The sequence below is a fragment of the Perognathus longimembris genome, chromosome 28, assembly GCF_023159225.1.
Source record: "Perognathus longimembris pacificus isolate PPM17 chromosome 28, ASM2315922v1, whole genome shotgun sequence".
Taxonomy (NCBI): Eukaryota; Metazoa; Chordata; class Mammalia; order Rodentia; family Heteromyidae; genus Perognathus; species Perognathus longimembris.
Window position 1 is genome coordinate 88,473,366 of NC_063188.1, and position 23,386 is coordinate 88,496,751.

Sequence of the window (23,386 nt, forward strand, 5' to 3'; positions counted from 1 at the left end):
CTGTCTTATTGATATTACTTAGATAGGCTCGCTACAGACATTGAAGCAATGTTTAACATCTTGATTAAAATCTTAGTATGTCAAAGAATGCTTAAGAAGTAGGTTGCCGATGGAAGAAATATGATTCACTTCAGAGCAAGCAAATGACTTTATTTGTTTTTTTTGAGTTATCCATAAATGAATGCTATTATCTTAACAACATAGTAAATTACCTAAGAAGCACATACAAACTACATGCTGTCAAACATCTGATCTCCTTCTAAGTGGATAAAAAGAGGTAGAAACAGGTGACTAAAATGAGGTTGGATAAAATAAAGATGAAAGGATACAGGAATGTATGGAAGAAAAACTATGTAATTGTATTTATGAAAGAAAACACATAGAACTGGAAAAATTCATGCTACCAAATTATAATGCTGGCTCCCTACTGTTGTATGGACTTTGCTTGGATTTGAGACCCCAAAAGTGTTACCTATTCACAATGATCAGCACAATGTTACTACTAAGTCTTCAAAGGTAGGCAGGAAAGATGTCCAGTTTGTTACAGTTGCTAGAAATAGAACTGGAATAATGAGATGGCATCTTAATTCTTCAGCCTTTAAGTTTTTGCTCTCTAGTATAAATGGAGGAAGGATCAGAAAATTGAAACAAACAGTAACTTACTGTCCCTCTTTTTGGTATAGTCTGGAATACTGAATATGTAAACTTGGAAAGTGAAAATATGGGTTTGAGTCCTTATTCTATCCTTTCCTAATGGTGCATCTGCATAGCAATTACATAATTGCTGAATGATGAAAATCGTCAGATATTCCTTTAATATGTCCTGATATTGGATGGTTATTGTCCTCAAACTGTAGGGACCATGTGAAATAAATTTAAAGTGACCTGATAAAAAGGAGGCACTACTCTCATTTCAAAAGGGGACCACTGTGTACGCATTTTGTCTTCCACTTGGCATTTGCCTCTTCATGAAAAAAAAATCTAGAACTCAACTTAAGGAGTTATCAGAAAGCTTCTATTCATGCAATGGTGCCCCAAGCTGAGTATTTTCACAGATGAATAAATGAGGCCAGTTTTATATGCTTGTATTTTGAGGATGTGTAAATGGTACAAGAAGCCAAAAGCTGCATGCTTTCCCAAGTCATTCTGTGCTGTTTTGTCTTGATCAGAGCAAACATATAGAGTCAAATGATTCTTTTATTTTGTTGTTTTGGGTCAGTCATAGGGCTTGGTCTGGGCACTGTCCCTGAGCTCTTCATTTCAAGGCTAACGTTCTACCACTTGAACCACAGTGTCACTTCCAGTTTTCTAGTGGTTAATTGGAGATAAGCATTTCTGGGAGTTTCCTGCCAGGGCTGGCTTTGAACCATGGTCCTCAGATCTCAGCCTCCTGAATAGCTAGGATTACAGGCGTGAGCCACCGGCTCCCAGCCCAAAGATTATGTTTACCTTTTATTGGTAAGATTCTGAAAATCTTAGAAATAGTAGAGGTCCTCTTCCTCAAAAAGTGCACAGGAACACAAATTCACTTACACAATCCCACGAAAACCCATTGGTGTATGCATCCACCCACACCAACATACATACAAATGATTTTAGGTAACAGTATTTCCCTAATTCTTCCCAATTCAAATCAGGAACTACTGAACTAAAAAAGAGATACTTAAGTTTCTATGAGGATAGATGCAGCATATACATAGGTACAGGGGTATACGTACATATCCAAAGTACCTAATGACTAAGTCTCATACAGTACAGTTTCCCCATCGTGTGATATATGAAGTTGTCTGTGATTAAATTCTAGGATAGGGGTAAATTAATTTTATACATATTCTAGATGCACCTATAGTATTCTCCAGCCCACTGTTTTCTGAAGCCTTTTACAACTTTTTTGTGTTTACAGCAGAATTCAATGTGGTATGATAACAATGTGTATTATGAGCAAGTTCCAGAAGACCCTGTGCCTTAGAAGGTACACTGACAATCCTGGAAGTTCACTCATCTCTTAATCTAATACTGTAAAATTAATCAATAATGCTTTACACAAGCACTGATGCTTTTCTAGGCCAGTGACTAGCTATCCCAAGTGACACAGAATTCACCAAATGGCACATCTTTGTAGTGATTACCCTCATCTTTGAGATGAGTAATTTTCACCAAGAGCTTATTTTACAGTTTGACAAAAAGCTTATAGATATTACATATATAAAGGTATTTTTAAATTACTAGCATAGACAATACACAGATCACACTTCAAACTGAGAAAAACACTTGACAGTAACACTTCCTACAGTATTTGCTCAACTATTATTTGTTTAGTGCTGGGAAAGAGCCCAGGGCCTGGTGCATGTTAGGCACACATCTTACCACTGAGCCATATTCCCTCCCACCCTGAATTGTCCTAGTCTAATTGAGCTTGAGGAAAGAAAATATGAATTAGGAAAAGAGATATTCTAAGGCCCAAGGAAGCTTCCAATTTTAGCATTTAAATAAAGTTATGGTGTCGTAAAGTGCTCAGGGTAATGATTAAAAATAAATGCATTTACAAATATCTCCATTCAGTAAAAATAATGAATTTTAATAAGTAAAGGCCTAGGACAACCAAGGGATTCCTTCGTGTCCTTCATCCTGACAGTTCATCCCTGCTAACAGTTTATAGTGGGCAAATGTAATTAAGTTTCTGATTGTCTTTATGCTTGAATTTCGGGGTGGAGGGCATCCACAGATGGTAAAATTCGCTCTCCTATTATGAAAGTATTACCAATTTATTGCTATTGTCCCTATTTCAGTCTTGCTTTCTATGCCATTAACTGAGAAATAGATCATTTCTCTTCCTTTCCCTCTGAGATCTGGCTTTATGTCTACCTCTCAAAATAGTCAATTTTTAGTTTTTATATGAGTTGTGGTGTCTTTAGTTTGCAGGTTCTCCCTCCAGTCTGGTATCATACTGCCTTTACCTGCCTGCTCTTATCCTTCTGGTGGCAATGTTAAGGCTCATGGTTATGATACCATTGGAGGTGTCTTATGTGGAAACTGTCTAATGGGGGCTCAGGAAAACTCAGGGCCATAATGGAAGATGGAACCTTTTAAACAAAGACGCTGAACAGAGGGAATTCAGCCTGATTGGGCTGCAGCAGATCAATCAGAAAGCACACCGTCCCGGAGAAGCCTTCATACAAGCTGTATATACTTTCAAGGACCCGTGAACCAGCCTTGAATTCCTCGGTAAATAAGAATTGAGCAAACCTGAGGAAGAAAAAAAATGAACAGTTTTTAAAATGTGTATGTCCATATTACTGTCCTTGAATTGCTCCTTCTTCTTCTGCTAAGTAAAAGATTTAACATCAATTTTTTTTCAGAGACAAGAAAAAAAATCCCCTATTTAATAATTGTATGTTTTACAACACATTATGTTGTCAGGCAAATCCAAGTACTTTTCACAGTCAGCAAAGCAAAGCATTTTGATGAGCCAAATATATACACACTGTAATATATACACACTGTAATTTCAGTGCTAGAGGGTTAAGGCAGTCTGAGTCTATCTTGGACTACATAATAAGAATGGGGAGTGGAGGAAAGAGAGTGGGAGAGAGGAAGAGAGAAAGAGGTGAGAAAGGGAAAAGGGAGATGTTGAGAGAAATTTGGGAGGGAAAGAGAGAGACAATGAACTTTGCTATTTTCTGAGGATTTCATTCTTTCCACCACCTGGTAACTAAGAGTGAAAGACAGATACCTTGTCCTACTTTTATTTATCTTGAAGAGAAGTAAACTGATACATAATGACTCCTTTTTTAAAAAAAAGTAAATATGCTGTGTTTTTGCAGGCATATTATTTCTGAACTAGCTATGTGACAAAGGGCAGAGACCAAGAAAATATATGGGCAAGATTTCACCCAATCTACTTTGGACAAACAAAGAAATAAGATGAATGGGAAAAGCAAACAACGTTTTATAATGATGGTATCAACCAGGAAACTTAGGTACAAGATGATTATTTTTAAGACATCTACCCTAACAAAACTCACTGACCTCTAAATTCTCAATGAAAACCTTCTTTCTTTTACCTTTATTTGCCACACATCCTATTCAGACTATTTATAGCATTTTCAGAGTAGTCTACAGCTTTTACTGTGCTATAACTTATGCCATTTTATTTTTACTGATTTATACCACTCACTCCCAGTAACAACAAAAATAATTCAGAGGCTGGAAGATACAGCTTGGTGAAGCCTGTGTGGTGATACTGATGCTAATTTAGACTACTGCTTTGACACAGGGCGGAGGGTGTCCAATGAAATAATTACTTATTTTATCTTTTTAAAGCTCTTAGAATTATTGATGGCAGCTTAAAATAAATCGGTAGGAAACAGATTGCAATTTTGTTTGGTACAATTTCTCTATCAACTATTTTCTCAAATATGTAATAATTTAAACACAATTTTACATTGTAAGAATTAGAAGAAAAAGGCATCTCTAGAATTAATTTAAACATTTTAACTATACAATGATTATGGAATATTGTCTGGTAGATCTTTACCTTTGTAGTCCTATAGATCATTTGACAGTCTTGATTCTTCAAAAATGTTTAGGAAGGCAGAAAAGAAAATGCATAGAATCCCAAAGGAAATAAACTATACACTAGAGTTAAATTTATTCTTAATTATTTTGTTCTCTCTTTCTCTTTGTGTCTCTCTCTTGCTCTGATATTCTCTCTCTCAGCCTAATGCACACTAAAACATGACCTACCACCGACCTACCTAAACAAAAATATATTTTACAATATCTGCAACTTGAGTAGTTTAATATGAGAAAATCTATTATTGCAGTTTCAAAGTCATTGCTACTGTTGATAATTTTCTGACTTATCTACATTAAAAATTTAAGAAAATTATAGGTATCTGTTTGAGATATAATCTTTTCCTTAAACAAGATCTTTTATAAACACCACACTAAACCACTCTGGCACAGTGAAAAGAAAAAGAGCTTCAGAATTAAGATAGCCAAATTTGATAATTGCGTGTAATATAACCTTTGGCACATTACACAATTTACCCCAAAGATGTTGACATTGCAAAAGTGTATAAGATTAACTGAAAAGATTTTTTTAAATGTAGTGTTTTAGGCTCTGAACATACAGAAAAAATTATATAAATGGAAATTGTTATTTTTTACATAAACATACTATATCAGAACACTTTTAAAATAGAAAAACATTCTACCACACTCAAAAAGAAACCAGAAATTAATTTTTTTATATTTCTGTCATTTTCTCGCTAAACACTGATTCTATTATTAAAGCATATATGACTTGCTTTCCTGAACTTTTTCTTAAAATTATAAAACAAGCATTTTCTGTATATTCCAATATAATTTCTAATGAATACATAGTAATTCAGAATATCAGCAACATTTGTAAGAAGCAATTTCCTTGTATATCATACCTATGTACTATCATCTCCAAAAAATACTGTCAACATTACAAAAATGATATAAAAAACTACACAAAGGTCAAGCTAGCTAACTTATTTATTTTTAATGTTCTTAGAGAAATAGAAACTAGAATGGTCACTACAGAACTAAAAGAGTATGAAAGTCATTGAGAACATTATATATCAAAACCTATGGACTCTGACCAAGTCGGAACCAACAAGAAAATTCATAGATTTCTGAGTTGTTATTTTTAAGAGAAAGACCACAATCTCTGGTGCATTTGTCTTATCAAGAAGGAAGGGGGGGCTGGGGATATAGCCTAGTGGCAAGAGTGCCTGCCTCGGATACACGAGGCCCTAGGTTCGATTCCCCAGCACCACATATACAGAAAACGGCCAGAAGCAGCGCTGTGGCTCAAGTGGCAGAGTGCTAGCCTTGAGCGGGAAGAAGCCAGGGACAGTGCTCAGGCCCTGAGTCCAAGGCCCAGGACTGGCCAAAAAAAAAAAAAAAAAAAAAGAAGGAAGGGCTGGGAATATGGCCTAGTGGCAAGAGTGCTCGCCTCCTATACATGAAGCCCTGGGTTTGATTCCTCAGCACCACATATATAGAAAACGGTCAGAAGTGGCACTGTGGCTCAAGTGGTAGAGTGCTAGCCTTGAGCAAGAAGAAGCCAGGGACAGTGCTCAGGCCCTGAGTCCAAGCCCCAGGACTGGCAAAAAAAAGGAACTTTGAGGCTTATGAAGCTAATGCAGAGATCCTGGTGGTGAAATTTCACACTAGGATAACTGAGAAGTAGGGGCTAAATATGGAGTATTGTCATGGATAGACTTACATTGTGTCAACTGGATTTTCTTTCAAAATGAAACTAGGTCCTCTAGACTTTGTTTTGTTTTTTGCCAGTCCTGGGGCTTGAACCCAGGGCCTGAGCACAGTCCCTGGTTTCTTTTTGCTCAAGGCTAGCACTCTACCACTTAAGCCACAGCGCCACTTCTGGCCTTTTCTATGCATGTGGTGCTGAGGAATCGAACCCAGGTCTTCATGTATACGAGGCAAGCACTGTACCACTAGGCCATATTCCCAGCCCCAGAAGGAACTTTTTAATTTTTATTTTAATAAAAAATAATTGAAGATAGCCTTTATGTATTGATTTGGAGTGAGCAGTGAGATAATAAGGTGCTATAATTTTGATTAAAAAAGATGAAATTTTGGAAGTCGCGCTATGGCTCCAAGTGGTAGAGCACTAGCCTTGAGCAAAACTGCTCAGGGATATTACTCAGGCCCCAAGTTTAAGCCCCACAACTGACCAAAAAAAAGACAAAACTGTATATGTACACTTCTATTTGCATGTATGTACATAAAATGTCCTAAGGAAGATATCCAAGAAACTGGTGACAATGTCTCCATGGAAGTTAATTAAATAGTAATAAGGCACTGCTGATGTTACGTTTTTGTGCTTTTTAAAACACATGAGTATATACCTATTCAAGAAATTAAAATGAAATTCAAACATATATATAAAAATATATTTGAGAAGAATGGCTGACCGTTGGGCTCTGTAGATGTATTTTGTGTTTCCTGTGAGCCGATACAAGAGCAGGAAGACATAGGCACTTCCAGCTACACCGTGACAAATCCCCGGCCCCTTCTTTAGCAGCCCCTTCTGCCATGTGAGCTCCCCACACCGGATACATGTGTCCAGGTACTGTGGCTTCTTGGAAACCAGATAAGCTTTGGCAAACAGATAAGCGATTCCTGTGAAAACATCAAAGACAGCAGAAATGAGTTTCAGAGCTTAATACTCTAGAGGTTCTCATATTGTAAAAGCCTCAGGAAAAATCACCCAGATTCTACTATGTTAGGTCTAGATGTTGCTCTAGATATTTAGAGATTAGGTCTAGATATTTCATTGTACCTAGGATGGAGCCCAAGGCCTCACTTCTTCTAGGGAAAGTTCTCTACCACGAATTTCCACTCTCAGATGGAAATACTGCATTTCTAACAAGTGTTTTTCCATCCCAGGGATAGGACCACATTTTGAATGCATGGCTATAGAATGTTGTGGGAAGAAGTCTTTTCCCTGTAGGATTTAGTTTCAGTTGTTTCAATTGTATCACAAGGTTGGCTGCTGGAGAAATAAAAACACTTTAATTGAAGTAGATGGAGTAGTAAAATCCATAATTTAATTTACGAATAGGTTAATATTTAATAATGCATACACTCTAGTAAGTAGTATGCACATGTGGCTATTTGGAAAGTTTAACTGTTTTTTTCAGCTTGCTCATTCCCCACAAAACTTCAGAGTTTGTAAACTTTTCATAAGAGCAAAACTGAAAGCTTTTCAAGAAAAACAATGATCCCAAATGACCTCACCAAGATTTCTCCAGCTATAAAGTCAATCCTCCATTGTTCCAAGGTAAGAAATGTTCCTTTAAAACTTGTCAACAAAGGTCATATCAATTACAAAGACAGGAACAGAAACAAGAGAATCAACATCTATTAATAGAAATTATTTCCCCTAAATTCTAATTTCTGGATCCCATATTTAGAAAGGAGGTTAGTAAGAAGATCAATTTTGCTCCTACATTGTTTCTCTACCTCCTAAACCTAAAACAAGAACAAAACAACACAAAACAACAGGAAAAGCTTTGAGAATATAGCTCAGTGGTAGAAAACTTGGCTAACATTGTAAGGCCCTAAAATTCTATTAAGAAGTGGGTATCTTAACTCATTTATCAAGATCCTCTCTTTCTTTCCTTGCTTTGAATAAGCTATTTTACTTCTTGATAGAAATAGAAATTCCTTTGTAGAAAACCAATAATATTGCAAATAATGCCTTGTCCTAGACACTCTTATTCTTGGTAAAGTCTTGCCTTCTTCCCACTTCCGTGGGAGAACTGTTTTCATCTATAAAGAAAATTCATTTCTGCATTTGCAATAACCTATAAACATGTCTGCTCCTCCCATATCCTTCAGAATCAGTTTTAGTACCTTTCGGTTCTCCCATTACTTAATGAGCTAAGTAGAATTGTTGACATTTATATTTATATAAGAGCTATGATTTCATCCTCTCAAACTATACCCATTAATGTTCCCTGTGATTAATACTTATATAACAACAAGCTCTTTGCACAACCAATGCTTTCCAATCAAGCACAGACTGACAAAGTTTATCTATGTCATTGGTTTCTTTTAGCTTTAGGAACAAAAGCCGCCTCAATTTAGAGGACGACTTTAAAAGAATTGAACTTATTTCAATTTTCATTCACTCACAGTATCTAGAGATCTTTAAAAAAAAGAGCTAATCATTAGGCTTTGTGAGAAATACAGATGTCACGAGAGCACATAGGACAGCCCCTGCACCATAGCTAGTGGTATGAAAGGCCTACTAGAAAGATTGTCACCATCTAACTTGAATACTGGAAGATGAGGAAGAATTAGCTAGGTGTGCTAGATGCTGTTAATGACATCTCTCTCAGTTCCTGCTGGAGTTGACTGATTGCTAATAGAGCTTACAGATGCTACTTTTGTGAGAGATTTCCCCACAACAAGATGAAAAGTTGTGATGTATATCCACTCCTCAGCAGGTTATAACCATACAGGGCTGCATAAGGTGGTTCCCTTGCCTCAAGACAGAACATTGGGGCCTATTTTGTTGTGTTTTGTTCTGTTTCTTTTGTATAGTCTATGGCACTTAATGTCCACGCAGAATCAAGTTGAAGCTACACAGAACATAGTCCTCTTTGGTTTGCCTTCTTTTCCCTATCCTACGTTGCTGTGGCCTTATGGGTTCCACCTGACAGGCTCAGCTTTTAAACACCCAGCATAGGGTGTGTTGAAAAGGGAGGTGCTCTGAGCCAGGAATGGCTAAATTGCTCCCTTACCCAGGTGCCCTAGTATGAAACAGAAAGTCTTTTGTGATCCAGAACCTGTTTTGTTCTCTCACACTTCTCATGCATGCCCTGACTGAAGCTTTTTATTTGAGTAAAATTTCACCACCCACAGAACTTTCATACTTCTAAAAGCTCATGTTGTTCACTTCTCCTAGAAAAATAAATTCCTATCTTTCTTGTACCAACTTACCCCAGGCATCACCTTTACTGGAACTAGAATCAGCACTAAAATTCCCTTCTCTGGGCTTCCACCACTCCTTATATAAACTGCGCTACTTACACAAATTCAGATGAACATAATCTATTTCCAGGAATTGTATCTTCTTTCTTTCTTTCTTTTTCTTTCTTTCTTTCTTTCTTTCTTTCTTTCTTTCTTTCTTTCTTTCTTTCTTTCTTTCTTTCTTTCTTTAATTTATTCTGTTCCCCTTCTTTGTGGCCTGGTGCTTGGCCATGACAAAGGGATATATATATATATATATATATATATATATATATATATGTACTTAGATATAGATATATATGTACTTAGATATAGATATGTGTAAACATCTATTGACCCTGTGATGACTAATTTCTCATCCCAGCACAGGTCCCATAACTGGGGTGAACTGAGAGATATGGAGAGAAGTGCTGAGACAGTGTAATTGCTACACCAGGACATTAGCCTGAACAACTTAAAAGCTATTGATCCTGTGGTTCTGGGACAAAATGAAAGATCCTCTTCCTGCAGCCTAGATCATAGAATGGTAAGCTAAAGGGACTTTGAAAAAACATTTAAATCTGTTTGGCCTTGCCAAATGCAACTGAGGAATTGAATGATTACTTAATAAAGATGGTTTGAGAGAATGAATCATTGAAAACGTAAGAACTAGTAAAACAAATTGTGATAGCCAGACTTAGGTCCATTTTGGGATATGTAACTTTGCTGAAGAATTGCAAAGCTTAGTGATCAATCTATGCTTCAAAAGCTGTTCTTTATTCAGTCTCCTAAGTCAAGAGCCTTATCAAGTGAATTTTTGAAAATACTCATGCTTGTGTTTCACACAGAGTACAGGAAATGCAGTGTCAGTGTTGCCACAGTAATGATGTAACCCGATGCATCCGGGAGGTTATTTTAGCCACAGAATTTATTTTAATGATTTTGCAAATGACTTCCATCCTGTATTTCAGAGTCATCAAGGCTGCGAAGGTATCATATGAATTTTCCTGCAATGCTTTACTGCATTGAGTGGAGAATAAGCTCTATGCCACTATAGGTTTTTTTTTTAATAAGTGTGAGTATTTGCAAAGCATCTGGGCTATTCCCTCAGGAATGTCAAGGGTCCAAGTACAAAAGGGCCTTCTGGTGATAGAGAGATTGCGTTTCCCTACTCCATCTTGACATCCATATTTCACAGAAGAGAATGACTTTTCTCAAGGTTATTATTTTTTATTTTTTTATTTTTGTCAGTCCTGGGGCTTGGACTCAGGGCCTGAGCACTGACCCTGGCTTCTTTTTGCTCAAGGCTAGCACTCTGCCACTTGAGCCACAGTGCCACTTCTAGCCGTTTTCTGTATATGTGGTGCTGGGGAATTGAACCCAGGGCTTCATGTATAGGAAGCAAGCACTCTTGCCACTAGGCCATATCCCCAGCTCAAGGTTATTTAGTTGGAAAGTGGTAGAGCTGCAATTAGAACCCAGAATTATTAGCCTAAAATCAGGAACTATTTCTAACTTGCATAAACAATACCTAAGGCTATGGTCTGTGGAGGTAGGCTGAAGAAAAGTCAACAGGAAACAAAAAGGAGAGATAAGGTAGCATAAATGAAGTTCAATGTTGCGGATTATTTCTGGCAGGGTTTTAATCACAGGATTGGTCTGCCACCTTAACCCATCTGTGCTGCTCATAAATCTACTCTTAATATTTTTCTTCAGACAAATGAAATGATTTTTCTAGATTATTTCCTATTTTAGAATTTTGGAGGATTTTATTGTTGTCACCTTCAGGAAGATCTGATTTTCTTTGATCTACTTCATTTTGTAATCACTCTTGTTGCTGTTTTTTGTAGCAATTCTTAAAAGGAAGACCAAAACCTTTGAGCTGGGGATTGGATTTGGCAAAATAATGGACCCCATTTCACTTTTTATCCATTTATAAATTGCTTTACTTTTGGTAGTGAAGTGAGTTTGTGGATTGAATGATTTTGCTTTGGAACATATGGTTAATCTTCTCAAAATACTTAACAAAATGATAAAGGAAGATAAATAAAGCCTCCACTGTGATGAATCCTGTTCTGCACTGTTACAGTACATGATTTGCAGACAGATGGTAGCTCATATATAGGAAGGACAGACTAACTGCTCATCAAAGACACATTCATCAATTAACTGGCTCATTCATTCATTTTAGCAGATTATCTTACCACTCTATTAAGGGATTTTTACTAGCACATTGAGTCCTCTAAAATATTCTGTATTTAATTTGGGACATTTCCAATATTCAAGGGTACTAGAATGCTTGGAGGATATCCAGAAACCATAATTGAGAATGATTAAAGGGAGGAGGAAATGGAAATATTGAGTATAACAAGAAAAAAATACAATGTTCAGGATGGTAAATAACTTTTGTATTTTCTTTCCAAAAAGGTTAAAACAAGAAGTAATGGGTACCAATTATAATTGGCAGGAGTTAGCCTGGACATATAATGTGCAAGCCCACAGCTTGAAATTCTTTCCACAGGTAAATATGGCAGTCAAAGAAATATGCCAGCAGACTATGACCTATATTATTCATCTTCTCAAATTATACCAAACAAAAATACAATTACTATTTGATTTAATGATATTACATAAAGGAGGTAAAGGAGGTACTAAAAATCAGGTAACAAATGAAGAGAAAACAAATACAGTGCAAAGCTATACTATTATGATTCGAATAAGCATAGCCTTGAAAGTAAATCCACTCCTAATCCAAAATTCTGTGTTATTTTGATATTTAAATCTCCCTGGCCAATTAACCAAAATTAATTGATTTGTTTGAATTTGACTCCTTTCAAATTTCCTCTTCTCCAAAGACCTAATTAACAGTGTAATGGGATTATGTAAAGGTGGAGTAGGGAGAAGTAAGGTGGGTAATGGAGTTTGATAAGTGTCTAGGCTCAATTCCAAAAAGTTCACTGGGGATGGCTTCTCATTTCTCTAGACTTTTTATTAGGTATTATTGGAAAAATTAATTTGAAAGTAAGTTTAAACCTGTACTTCATACTTAAACACACACACAGTTTGCCTAAGTCATTTTTAATTACTGATTCTGATTCAATGCGGTAAGCAGGGACTGAGATTAGGGATTTCTAACAAGCTGTCAGTTGCCCATGCTATGTAGCAAATGAGTGCCTCCAAATGATTTACTAGATTTCCTACCTGCACCTTCCAATGTGACTACAAAGCTTTTGAAATGTAGCTAGTTTGGAGATGTAAAGTATATACAGGGTTTTAAAGATGTACACTGAATATTTTAAAATATGAACTATTTCAATTTTTAGATTGGTTGACCACTGAGTTATATAATACATTATCAAAACTAATTTCATACATCTTTTTCCTTTTTTTGTGCCAGTTCTGAGTCTTGAACTCAAGGCCTACACACTGTCGTTGAGCTTTATTTGCTCAAGCCTAGCACTCTACCATTTGCTACAGCTCCACTAATGGCTTCTTGGTGGTGAATTGCAGAGAAGATTCTCCATACTTTGCTGTCCGGGCTGGCTTTGAACCAAAGCCCTCAGATCTCAGCTTTCTGAGTAGCTAAGATTACAGATATGAGCCACCATCAGGGTTTGTCTTTTACTTTTTAAAAAATAAGCTGTGAAAACTGATTTGGGGCTGAGAATTGAACCCAGACCTTTCAGCATGATATGCACCTAATAAGCTACCCTACCTGGTTCTAAAGATTGTGATTACATATCTGTCTCATATTGCTCTTCCATTGGACAGTGCCATTCTAACATATGTATAGATATGTATTGTGATATACATATACATATATATATATATATAATTTCAGAAATACTTAAAAAGTCCAGACAGTTTTGCTTGTAAATTATCATAATGGTCTTGTTATTTCATGTAGCAATGTCCTAGGATGGTGTAATAAACCTCCTTTTGGCTAAACTAGATGAAAAGCCCTGTTTTCAGACAACAGTGTGCATGAGACCTGGAGCTCCATGGCACCAGTGGACCAGCTCGTTTTCTCTCTCAATGGTCTCTCCAAGCTCAGGTGGCCAATTACAGTTCTGTTCTTGTTCCATGAGGAAGTCCACACTCTGCCACACCAGCTCCCGATCTGAGGGTTTGAGGTGCTCATGGTAAGAAAGAAGCATTTGGAGAATGGATGACAGTCCATGAGCTGCCCCTGGAAGGAAAAATAAAGCATGATTTACACAGATAATTAGAGAGAAGAGCCAGTTTAGTTTAGTGAAAAGGCAATCATAGGATAAAATGAATGACTCAGGTGATAAATAGACAAAGAAAATGTGGCATGTGTATGTGTATACAGTGGATATTATTCACCCATAAAGAAGAGAAATAGGCTCTATTGATGAGTGGGTACTGATGGGAGGGAGTTGGGCTGAAAAGGATGTTAAAATGAAGAATAGAGTCATAATAAATTGTCTGAAACTATGAAAATCAAACAAAGAAACCTGTTGAAATTATTTTGGGAAGTAAGGAAAGAGGGAAGGGAGAGTGATACAAGGGAGAGATTGATTGAAATATATTGTTATCATGTATGGAAATATTATAATAAAATATCTCCCTGTTTAACAAATATAAGATATTTTTAAACAAAAATTAAATGATTCCATTTTCAGGAAATTGAATGAACCTGGAGAGCATCATAGTAAGAAATAAGCCAGATTCAGAAAGACAAATATCATGTGTTTAGTGTCACATGAAGTATCTAGATCTAAAACAAACAGGACAGTAATGTACAAGGGGGACTATTTTAGGGGGATCAGCACAAATGGAGAAAAGGATGATTGGGGTTGAATATGATTGGTGTGCATTTTAGGCACACACATGAAAATTCCATAATAAACTCCATTAAATTTATGTTTTCAAAGGAGGAATGGGAGGGAATAAAAAGCATAATAAAGGAGATGAATATGACCTAAGTATCGTATATGCATGTAAGGAATGTCAAAATGAAACACTTTCCTTTATGCAATTAATCTGTATTAATTTTAAGAAGAATAAGACAAAGTAAGATGGTGTAATATTTTTAAAAATATATGGGCATGGTGGCTCAAGATTGCAGTCCTATCTATTTTGAAAGCTCAGATAGGGAGGATAATGGTTCAGAGGCAACTCAGGGAAGATGTTCCTGAGATTCTACCTCCACCAATAAAAAAACACTGTGGGACACACACTTATCATGCCAGTTAATTGTAAAGTATAAGTAGGAGGATCATAATCCATGTCATACAAGGTATAAGTGTAATAACAATGAAAGCAAAAAGGGCCTGGAAGTATGATTCAAGTGGCCTGAGTTCAAACTCTAACACTGCCAATAAAGAAGTCACAATATTACTTGAAAAAATATACTACTTTCACAAATAAGTTACCAAAAATCTAGGCTAGTAGACCAAATCTAGTCTACTGCCTGTTTCTGTACATAAAGTTCTATTGGAACAATGCCATAGTCATTCATTTGCATATGACCTGTTGCTGATTTTATGCTCTAATGGCAGAGATATACTTGTGACAGAGACTATGGCCTAGCCCACAAAGAATAAATAGAATATTCACTGCTAAATTCTTCATTGAAAAAGTGACTTATGAAACTAAACTCCCTGTAGATCACCTTTACAATAACAATAAAAAGAAAAAACACCCTGAAACATGTTTTTTGTGAGGGAAGTGGGACCTAATGGGAAGGGAAAAGACAAATAGAGAGAGGAAAGGTGATTGAATAATCACAATACTCAATATACATATGTTAAAATGGAACCAAATAACTCTCATTTTCTCACTCCTCTATAAATACTTTCTGGGATCACCTTTCAAATAAATCCTTCACACACAATTCCTTGGCCTAGGGTCTGATTCCAGGGAAAGTTATACAGGAACATAAAGGGTTTTTTTTTTTTAACTTCCATTAATGTTGCTCATTAGCTGTTCATTCATTCATTCATTCATTCATTCATTCATTCATTCATTTGGGCACCTTCATTACATGCAGGCTTTATGGCAAAAGTCCAAAGGATCACAAAGCTGAATGACTGTAAGTCCCCATTCTGAAGGTATACACAGTCTCCTGAGGCAGTTGACAGGTAAACTACTAATTATAGTGTTATGGGAAGAGGGCTCCAAATAACATATGGGCAGAGTGACATGATATTACCCAATTTGCTTCAGGGAAAAACCTGAAACAGGTGAATAAGTTCACCTAGAAAAAGGTTCAACACTTCATTTTCCTAAGGTACAGAAAATGTATTAGTAGATTGTGTGGTTTTGTTGAACAGCTGAGGTCTGGGTATTACAGTTAGATGAGGACTTGGGAGAACATAAGGCATTCTGGGAAAAAAGAAGCTACACAGATATGTAAAGATATAGAGTGGCTTTTTGTGTGGAAAACTATGCTGGACAGAAACGATACAGAAAAGATAATTTTGAATATGGAGAAAGAGGTATGTGGTCTACAAAGAGCCTTGCAAATCTTGCTCAGGCATGCAAGGACTCAGAATGGTAGGAACTAGTTTATATGGATCAGAGCTTGAAATAAGTCACTGCTTTTCAGTAGTTTGTTGTTCATTCATTACTAATGAAAACTGAAAAATATTAGTGACTAAACCCTCTTCCCCTATGCACAGACACTACTTAAAACCAATGTGAAAATTGTTCAACATATTTCAACAAAATTAGGCTTGGCACAGTAATGCATGGCCATAGTCCCAGCTATTCAGAAAGACATGACAAGATGACCACTTGAGTTAAGGCGGTCAGGGAGACACAATGAGACTCCTTAAGTAGAAAAAGAAAATAGGCTGATGAGTTTTCAATTGACAGTAAGGATTTTAGTCTTTGGTGGAAGTTATTAAAAGTACTACATTTCTGCCAGGCAGATTATAAAAGCAAATATTAAATTATGAATTAAAATGTTTCTCAGTATTTGTTTTTACACGATGTTTTAATATTTATTGCAAATGAATAGTAATGGCCTGTAACAGCAACAGAAACTTCCATTTTTTTTTACCTAAGGTTAACATTAGAGGCTGTACCCAGCTACTGGCCTTTGTCAACACTTTCACTCACCCAAGTATTCAGTTCCATAGTAAGAATACATCAGAGGGAATGGTTTCCTCTTCTTAATAGCATACTGCTTCCCAGAGTCCAGAATTGCCTGGCAAATTGATTTGATCTGTGCTGGAGTCAGCACCTGAATAAGGAAATCAAGAAGCAAAAGTCAAAGTAGAATCCATCATCTGCCCCTAAACATTATATTTTCTTGCTTAAGATGTCTATCAGCAGCTGGAAGCCAATAGCTCATACCTATAATTCTAGCCACTCAGGAGGCTGAGATCTGAGGGCCAAAGCCAGCCTACCAAGGAAAGTCCAAAAGACAATCTCCAATTAACCATAAAAACAACAGAAGTGGAGCTGTGACTCAAGTGACACAGTGCTAGTGTTGAGTGGGAAAAGCTCAGGGATCGCATCTAGGCCCTGGATTCAAGTCCCAGCAATGGAACAAAAAAGTCTATTAGCATGTCCTTAGCCTCCTTTCCTATAGATAAATTAATGCAACTAACTGTAATTTGTTTTTGCCACTAATTTGTTCATTGTTGTTAGGTTTATCTATCCTTTTCAGAATATTTGTTGGTTTTGAGGGGAAACACAGATCTTTAATGCTATAGTGTGTTACAAAATGTAAAGGCCACTTTACAGCTGCTAGATCATTAATTCCTGTCACAAGAACAAGATTTTTTTGCTCAGAAAAGAACAAATAGTGGTGCTAATGGACTGTACTCAACAAAGCTGTTATTTCTAATATATGCTATAGTGTGAGTTTGGCTCAGACACCAGACCTTCAATTTATGACATTTAGACTGTGCTTATAAAGCCATAATTCTTTGACAAGCTGCAGCATGACTAATTCACAGCAGCCATTTGCATTCCCTGAAACTAGCCACACTCCAGTAGAGCTAAGACAAAACTACTTCTAACATCAAAATGACTCTGAATAGAGATTGGCTAAAATGCAAGAATATGCAGTCTTCCCCATTTAGTTCAATCTATCTGCAATCAGTTTTAGGAGTATAGATATTAAAATGTTCCCAAGCCTTTAAAGCATAATAGAGTTTATTAAGATTCTGCTCAGATTTGCACTGTTTTCTGCTTCCTGCCTTTCCTCAGGGCAGATTGGATGCTCCTTTTGGCATGCTCAGGGTAACACCAGGCCCCATGCCCTAGTGAAGTATTTACCTCCAGCTGCATTAGGTCTCTAGCTCACTAGAGACCTAGCTATCAGTTAAGTCTATCTTACAGACGTAACCAGGTAGATGTACTATTTTTTGAGAGCAAAGACTGTAGGATCTCATCATTTTGGTATCTCTACTGCCTAACATAGAACAAGAGGTTCTGAGGTCGTCATTGGAAATAGATGAGTGACTAAATAACTGCCAGGTTAGGTGATACAAAAAGCAAGGAAAGGGGCTGGGAATATGGCCTAGTCGTAGAGTGCTTGCCTCGAGTACATGAAGCCCTGGTTTCGATTCCTCAGCACCACATATATATAGAAAAAGCCAGAAGTGGTGCTGTGGCTCAAGTAGTAGAGTGCTAGCCTTGAGCAAAAGAAGCCAGGGACATTGCTCATGCCCTGAGTTCAAGCCCCAGGACTCGTTAAAGAAAACAAAAAAAAATGAGCATTTTCAAGGGAAGGGGTAACATTGTCCAAAAAGAAATATACTCTTATCTGACTTATGTAACTGTAACCCCTCTGTACATCACCTTTACAATAACAGTAAAAATAATTTTAAAAACAGAAGCCCTCCCCATTCTTTATTCTCTACCCCCTTCCTTTTCTTCTTTCCACAGGTATTTATTAAGACACTACTCCATTTCAGTCTAGCCTTAAATATCTGTTCCAGATGCTGAAAATATGACAATGAATATGATAGACAAGACATCTGTTGTTAGGAAGGCGATCTTCCTAATGTCCACTAGATTTTGGCTTCTTTCTGAAGATGAACATACTTCACTTTCCTGCCTGAAACGTGGCATTAGACCCACTAATTCCTTTTGAAATTAGGTCCTAATTAGTTAAGTCATAACTCAATCCTCTGATTTATATAGTAGTAAGGTAAAATACAGCCCAGTTTTGATATACTCAAATCTAGCACTAATTTAGAAAAATAAGTATTTCAATAGGAAATTGTTGTTAGGTATGGTGGTTCAGTCCTGTAAATCATCTGAAAAAGGAAGATTGTGAGTTCAAGGCCAGCTTGTACTACATAGTGAGACTCCTTGTCTAAAACAAAGAAGAAAATTAACTTTGCTAATTACCAGTTATTGAGCTACTCTTCTCATAAGGCCCCACACTAGGTGTTGTAGGAAAATTCTGGAAGGAACAGAACATTTGCCTTCTATAGGGAATTGACTATCTATTGGTAGATATGAGATACAGACTGAGCAATGAAAATCAAGGAACCTGAGATGGAAAGAAAAAGTAATATTGATTATGTAATATGGACAACAGAACACTGCTCAGTTTTCACTAAGATTTTACTTTCTTCTCAGTTTTTTACCTATTCAGATACAATTATGTCATGACTTTCCATTTAAATTATCTGTTTATTAACTACCTATATCCGTCTCTTAAATTTATCTTTCCTTTTCTGCTTGCCATCCCCGAAGACCCTGTGTTCCTATATATCTTTCTCTGTCACAGCAAGTCAGTCCCAGGTCCTTCTTCAGTCTAGTAACTACTCCACACCCATTCAAATTGATACTACAATCTTCATTTACTATAAAAAATACTCTGGCTTTATTAGAGCAACTTATTTACTAGTATTTCTACACTAGAAAATATTATATCAGTAATCTGAAGTTAACTCCTCCATCCTGAATCTCTCACCAAACACTCACCAAGGAGCCTTGAAAGGCAAGAACTTAATAGGATGCTATTCTAGTTCCATCCCACATCTTTTTGGAAATTTACTTTGCTATTGGGCTCTATACAGGTCCTATCTTCCCAATATTGACTTGAATCCATATGACAGAGGCCTTTTTTTTCTGGTAGGAAACCAGTCACTGAATTTTCAGGACTTATTTGAATTACTAAAATTTTTGCTCTCTGACTTTTGTATCCATAATTCAAAATTCAGTTATTCTTTCCTTGGTTGAACATTTATTCATATTTTTGTGTTCATATGTATTTGCCTGCTTGTTTTTAACCCAGGGGAAAAAAACAGCTTGTATTATATGTGGTGCCCTCCCAATTATTTCCACTCCTAATCCACAGCTCAGAACAGGGAATGAATTTATAAAATATTATTTGAAAGCCCTCTCTGGTCATGCATCACGTTTTCGTGGTTTCCCCTTATCTCTCAAAAACACTGTGAAAAACAAAGAGAAAGCAGCACTTGTTTGCCTGGATAGAGATTGGCTATGCATGCAGTTCTTTATCTCTGGAAACAGACAAGACCTACCCTTGAGTGTATTGATCAGGAAATAAGAACTGAAAATAGTGCTTATTAAATGTCTGTTGCAGGAGGGAACACTGAAAATGTGCCCTTCTTTTTCTCTCTGAACAGAGTAAAGAGAAAAAAGAAAGGAGATGAGATGCTAGGGTACTAGATGGATTTTGTCCTTGTCTGCTTTCTCCGTTCCCTGTTCCAAGCTTTCAGGGACATAGCGCATGAGCACACTCCCTCCCTCCAAGAACATGGCCCCTGTGCTTTCAAAATACTCTGAGGCCACAGTACTGGGAATGTGGCCACAGCTTTATTTTTTTTTTCAAATTTTTATTATCAAACTGATGTACAGAAAAGTTACAGTTTCATACGTTAGGCACTGGATACATTTCTTGTACAGTTTGTTACCTTGTCCCACAGCTTTAGTAACTGTGTAGCAGAGGAAGAGTGGCTAGAGGTAGCAAAGGGGTTTCCTGTCCAGCAGGTCTTTACCAAAATAAGTCCATATCCCATCTCCTGTGTTTGCAGCACCAAAAAACCTGTAATATGTCAGTCTTTTGGTTTGAGTAGGTTCTTTGAATTTCTCTTTCTACTGAATTAAAATGACATAAGTGAAAAAACAAAGCAGGTCTGTGGTGGCTTGATTTAAATGGTTCTATTAGTTTAATGGATTCCCTTCACTGATCTTGTGAAACATTCCTAGTGGAATGGTCTCTGAGTATGAGGAAATGAAAAAGCAATTATTATAAAGCAAGTGCTATGTTTACTGGTCCTGCCTGAAGGCTATGCTATGACTGAATCATCTCCACGTATAGAAGAGATGACCTTCATTAAGGAATTGAATAAATGGAAGTCACAAAATACTGGCATCTGCTGCAGACCCCTTCCTGGGGTACGTCTCCCTGTGCACAGGCTCCATGAAATGGCAGTCTTTGCTACCTATATCTCCTTTTCTAGGTGTCACATTTCTCCACCCTTCCACCATCAGCATTGATTGATTCTATGGATAATGCCATGCAAGTCCTGGATGTACCACTGTTCCAAGGCATACAACTGCTGATCAAATTCCTTTCAGCAGCAATTTTAAATGCATGTTCAAAATAATAGAAGCTGTCATCAATCACCACGGATGCTAATGGCAGGTCAGGAAACAGAGCTCGGCACCCTGTGCAAACTGGAGTTTAGTGGGAGTTAGCAGGAGATATGAGGGAGAATGACTGAACAAGCCACCCAAAAGTGAAAGGTTAGGATGACTGTGGCAGAAACAATAGGGAAAACAATGATATTGAAAAAAATTAGAGACAGGTAGATAGCTGGTCCTTTCAGCTTTACTAGCAGCTTGGGGCTACTCCCTTAGGACTTCCTGTCAAATTTCTACAAGACACATTGTTATTCCTCCCGTCTTCCCTTTACTTCACACACTTGAGAAAGTCTCAGAGATTTATTTCTTTCCTTTTCCTTCCCTCCCTCTTTTTCCTTCCTTCCTTCCTTCCTTCCTTCCTTCCTTCCTTCCTTCTTCTCCTCTCTGTCTCTCTGTCTCTCTGTCTCTCTGTCTCTCTGTCTCTCTGTCTCTCTCTCTCTCTCTCTCTCTGGCACGGAGATAAAACTATCCATTTCTGTTCTCATTCCTCTTCCATCCACATAAACCCACCAATTTCACTGCCTTCCATGTTAGATCCTTTCAGCCCCAAATCACAAAGATGTCTGCAATTAAGATACATAATAAGGACTCTAGTCTTGGAAGATCTGTCCTCAAATGTGTGTCAAAATCTCATTTGAAATATCTGAGATCTGAGTAGTATCTGTTCCTCAAAGTGCAGTCTGTAGATCAGAAGCCTGGCTATGCCCTAGGAACCTGGTAGAAAGGTAAATACCCAAGCTCTAACACAGACCTACTGGTTTAGAAATAGAATTTTCACAAGATTACCAGGGGCTGTGCATGTATATTGAGGTTTGAGAAACACTAGCTTAAAATTATTATCCATAAATTCTTAAAATTTCTCAATTTTAAGTCAGACCTAACAACACTGTATATCTGAACTATATAAATCTGACTTTCCACATATTTTTCTACTTATGGTTTTATCACATCTTTGGCTTCTATAGAAAGGAGATACTAGAAGGAATTTTTTTTACAAGGTTGCTATTAAGATACAGCTCACAGTTTTCTAGCACCAGTATACAAAAGACTGAATGATCAGCTCCTCTCATAGTCTACCTCACAAATTGGTATTTGTTTGTTTGTTTTCATGATAGAAGAACAGCTAGAATTTTAATGCAAACTTGAAAGTAAATGAACAATTATTTAGTTTCAGCAACTCTGGTTATTCTAGTGGGTTTTACTTCTAGAGTTCTTTCATGTTTACTTTCTTTGTTCTTTTTTCTTTCCTCCTTCCTCTTTGTCTTTCTTTCTTTCTTTCTTTCTTTCTCTCTCTCTCTTTCTTTCTTTCTTTCTTTCTTCCTTTCTTTCTTTATTTTTTCTCTATTTTTTGAGGCAGCATCTCACTATGTAGCCCAGACTGACAATGAGCTCAAGACCCTCTTTCTTCTTCCTTTCAATTGCTATGTCCATGCCTAGAGGTTTTATTATAAGCATTTTTCTCTGCAGCCTTATTTATTGCTTAAATGTACTTACATGTTTGTCGTAAACCTCCTCAACTATTTTTAAGTAGGTAGAACAAGTGGGAATATTTCTTTACAATATAGGGAGTAGGTCTCTTAGAGTGGCAGTTCACTGAATATGAGTTCTTAATGTTGTAGTACAGTTCCCAATCTAAACTGACAGCCAGTCCTTCCTGAATCTTTAACAACTTTAAGTTGTCTCGATTACTCAACTACCAGTAACATTAACATGCCCTGAGTGACCATCTGCATAGAATACAGACCCACTCTATTGTTACACCAAACTCAGATGTAGGAAAGTGAGAATCTGATAGCATGTTCCTCCCAAATTTATTTCATCTCAATTCCTTTTCCTTTTGTTTTGGTAGTAGCACCAGCTTTTGCTCAGAAAAAGAAATATGCTATTTGACTATCAAAAGACACCAAAGCAACTTTTGATTTCCCTGGACAATAGCTTTGAGCTACAAAAGGACTTTAAATAAAATACAATGTAACAGTAGGCTTGGGAGATATGTAGAATCAGAATGGAAATAGACATTATTTTTTGTCATTGTTTTGTTTTATTTGGTTTTTTTGTTTGTTTGTTTGTTTTTGAATCCTGGTGTTAAAAAACTTAGGGCCTTATGGTTCCTAGGGTTGTGCTCTACGATATGAGCCATATCTTTAGCCCCATTTTTTGCTGGTTATTTCTGAGATAAGGTCTTAAAAACTTTTCTGCCTCCTTTAGCTTCAAACCACAATCCTTCTGCTGTCAGCCACTTGAGGAGCTAGGATTACAG

At 36.9% G+C, this 23,386-nt stretch overlaps 1 protein-coding gene and 1 long non-coding RNA gene across 2 annotated transcripts in view; one reads left to right on the forward strand and one right to left on the reverse strand.

The window, feature by feature from the left end:
• Positions 1-1,316: 1,316 nt before the first annotated feature.
• Positions 1,317-23,386, reverse strand: part of Lancl3 (LanC like 3) — an 88,394-nt gene continuing 66,324 nt past the window's right edge. The window contains exons 2-5 of the mRNA XM_048336134.1: positions 16,609-16,732; positions 13,511-13,708; positions 6,975-7,182; positions 1,317-3,246 (exon numbers count right to left, since the gene is read on the reverse strand). Coding sequence (XP_048192091.1) covers positions 3,087-3,246; positions 6,975-7,182; positions 13,511-13,708; positions 16,609-16,732 — 690 coding nt within the window. The 3' untranslated portion in view covers positions 1,317-3,086. The remainder of the gene's footprint in view (positions 3,247-6,974; positions 7,183-13,510; positions 13,709-16,608; positions 16,733-23,386) is intronic.
• LOC125343629 lies at positions 9,869-11,080 on the forward strand. Its single transcript, XR_007209356.1, has 2 exons — positions 9,869-10,738; positions 10,960-11,080. It is a non-coding gene; the product is annotated as an uncharacterized LOC125343629 (long non-coding RNA).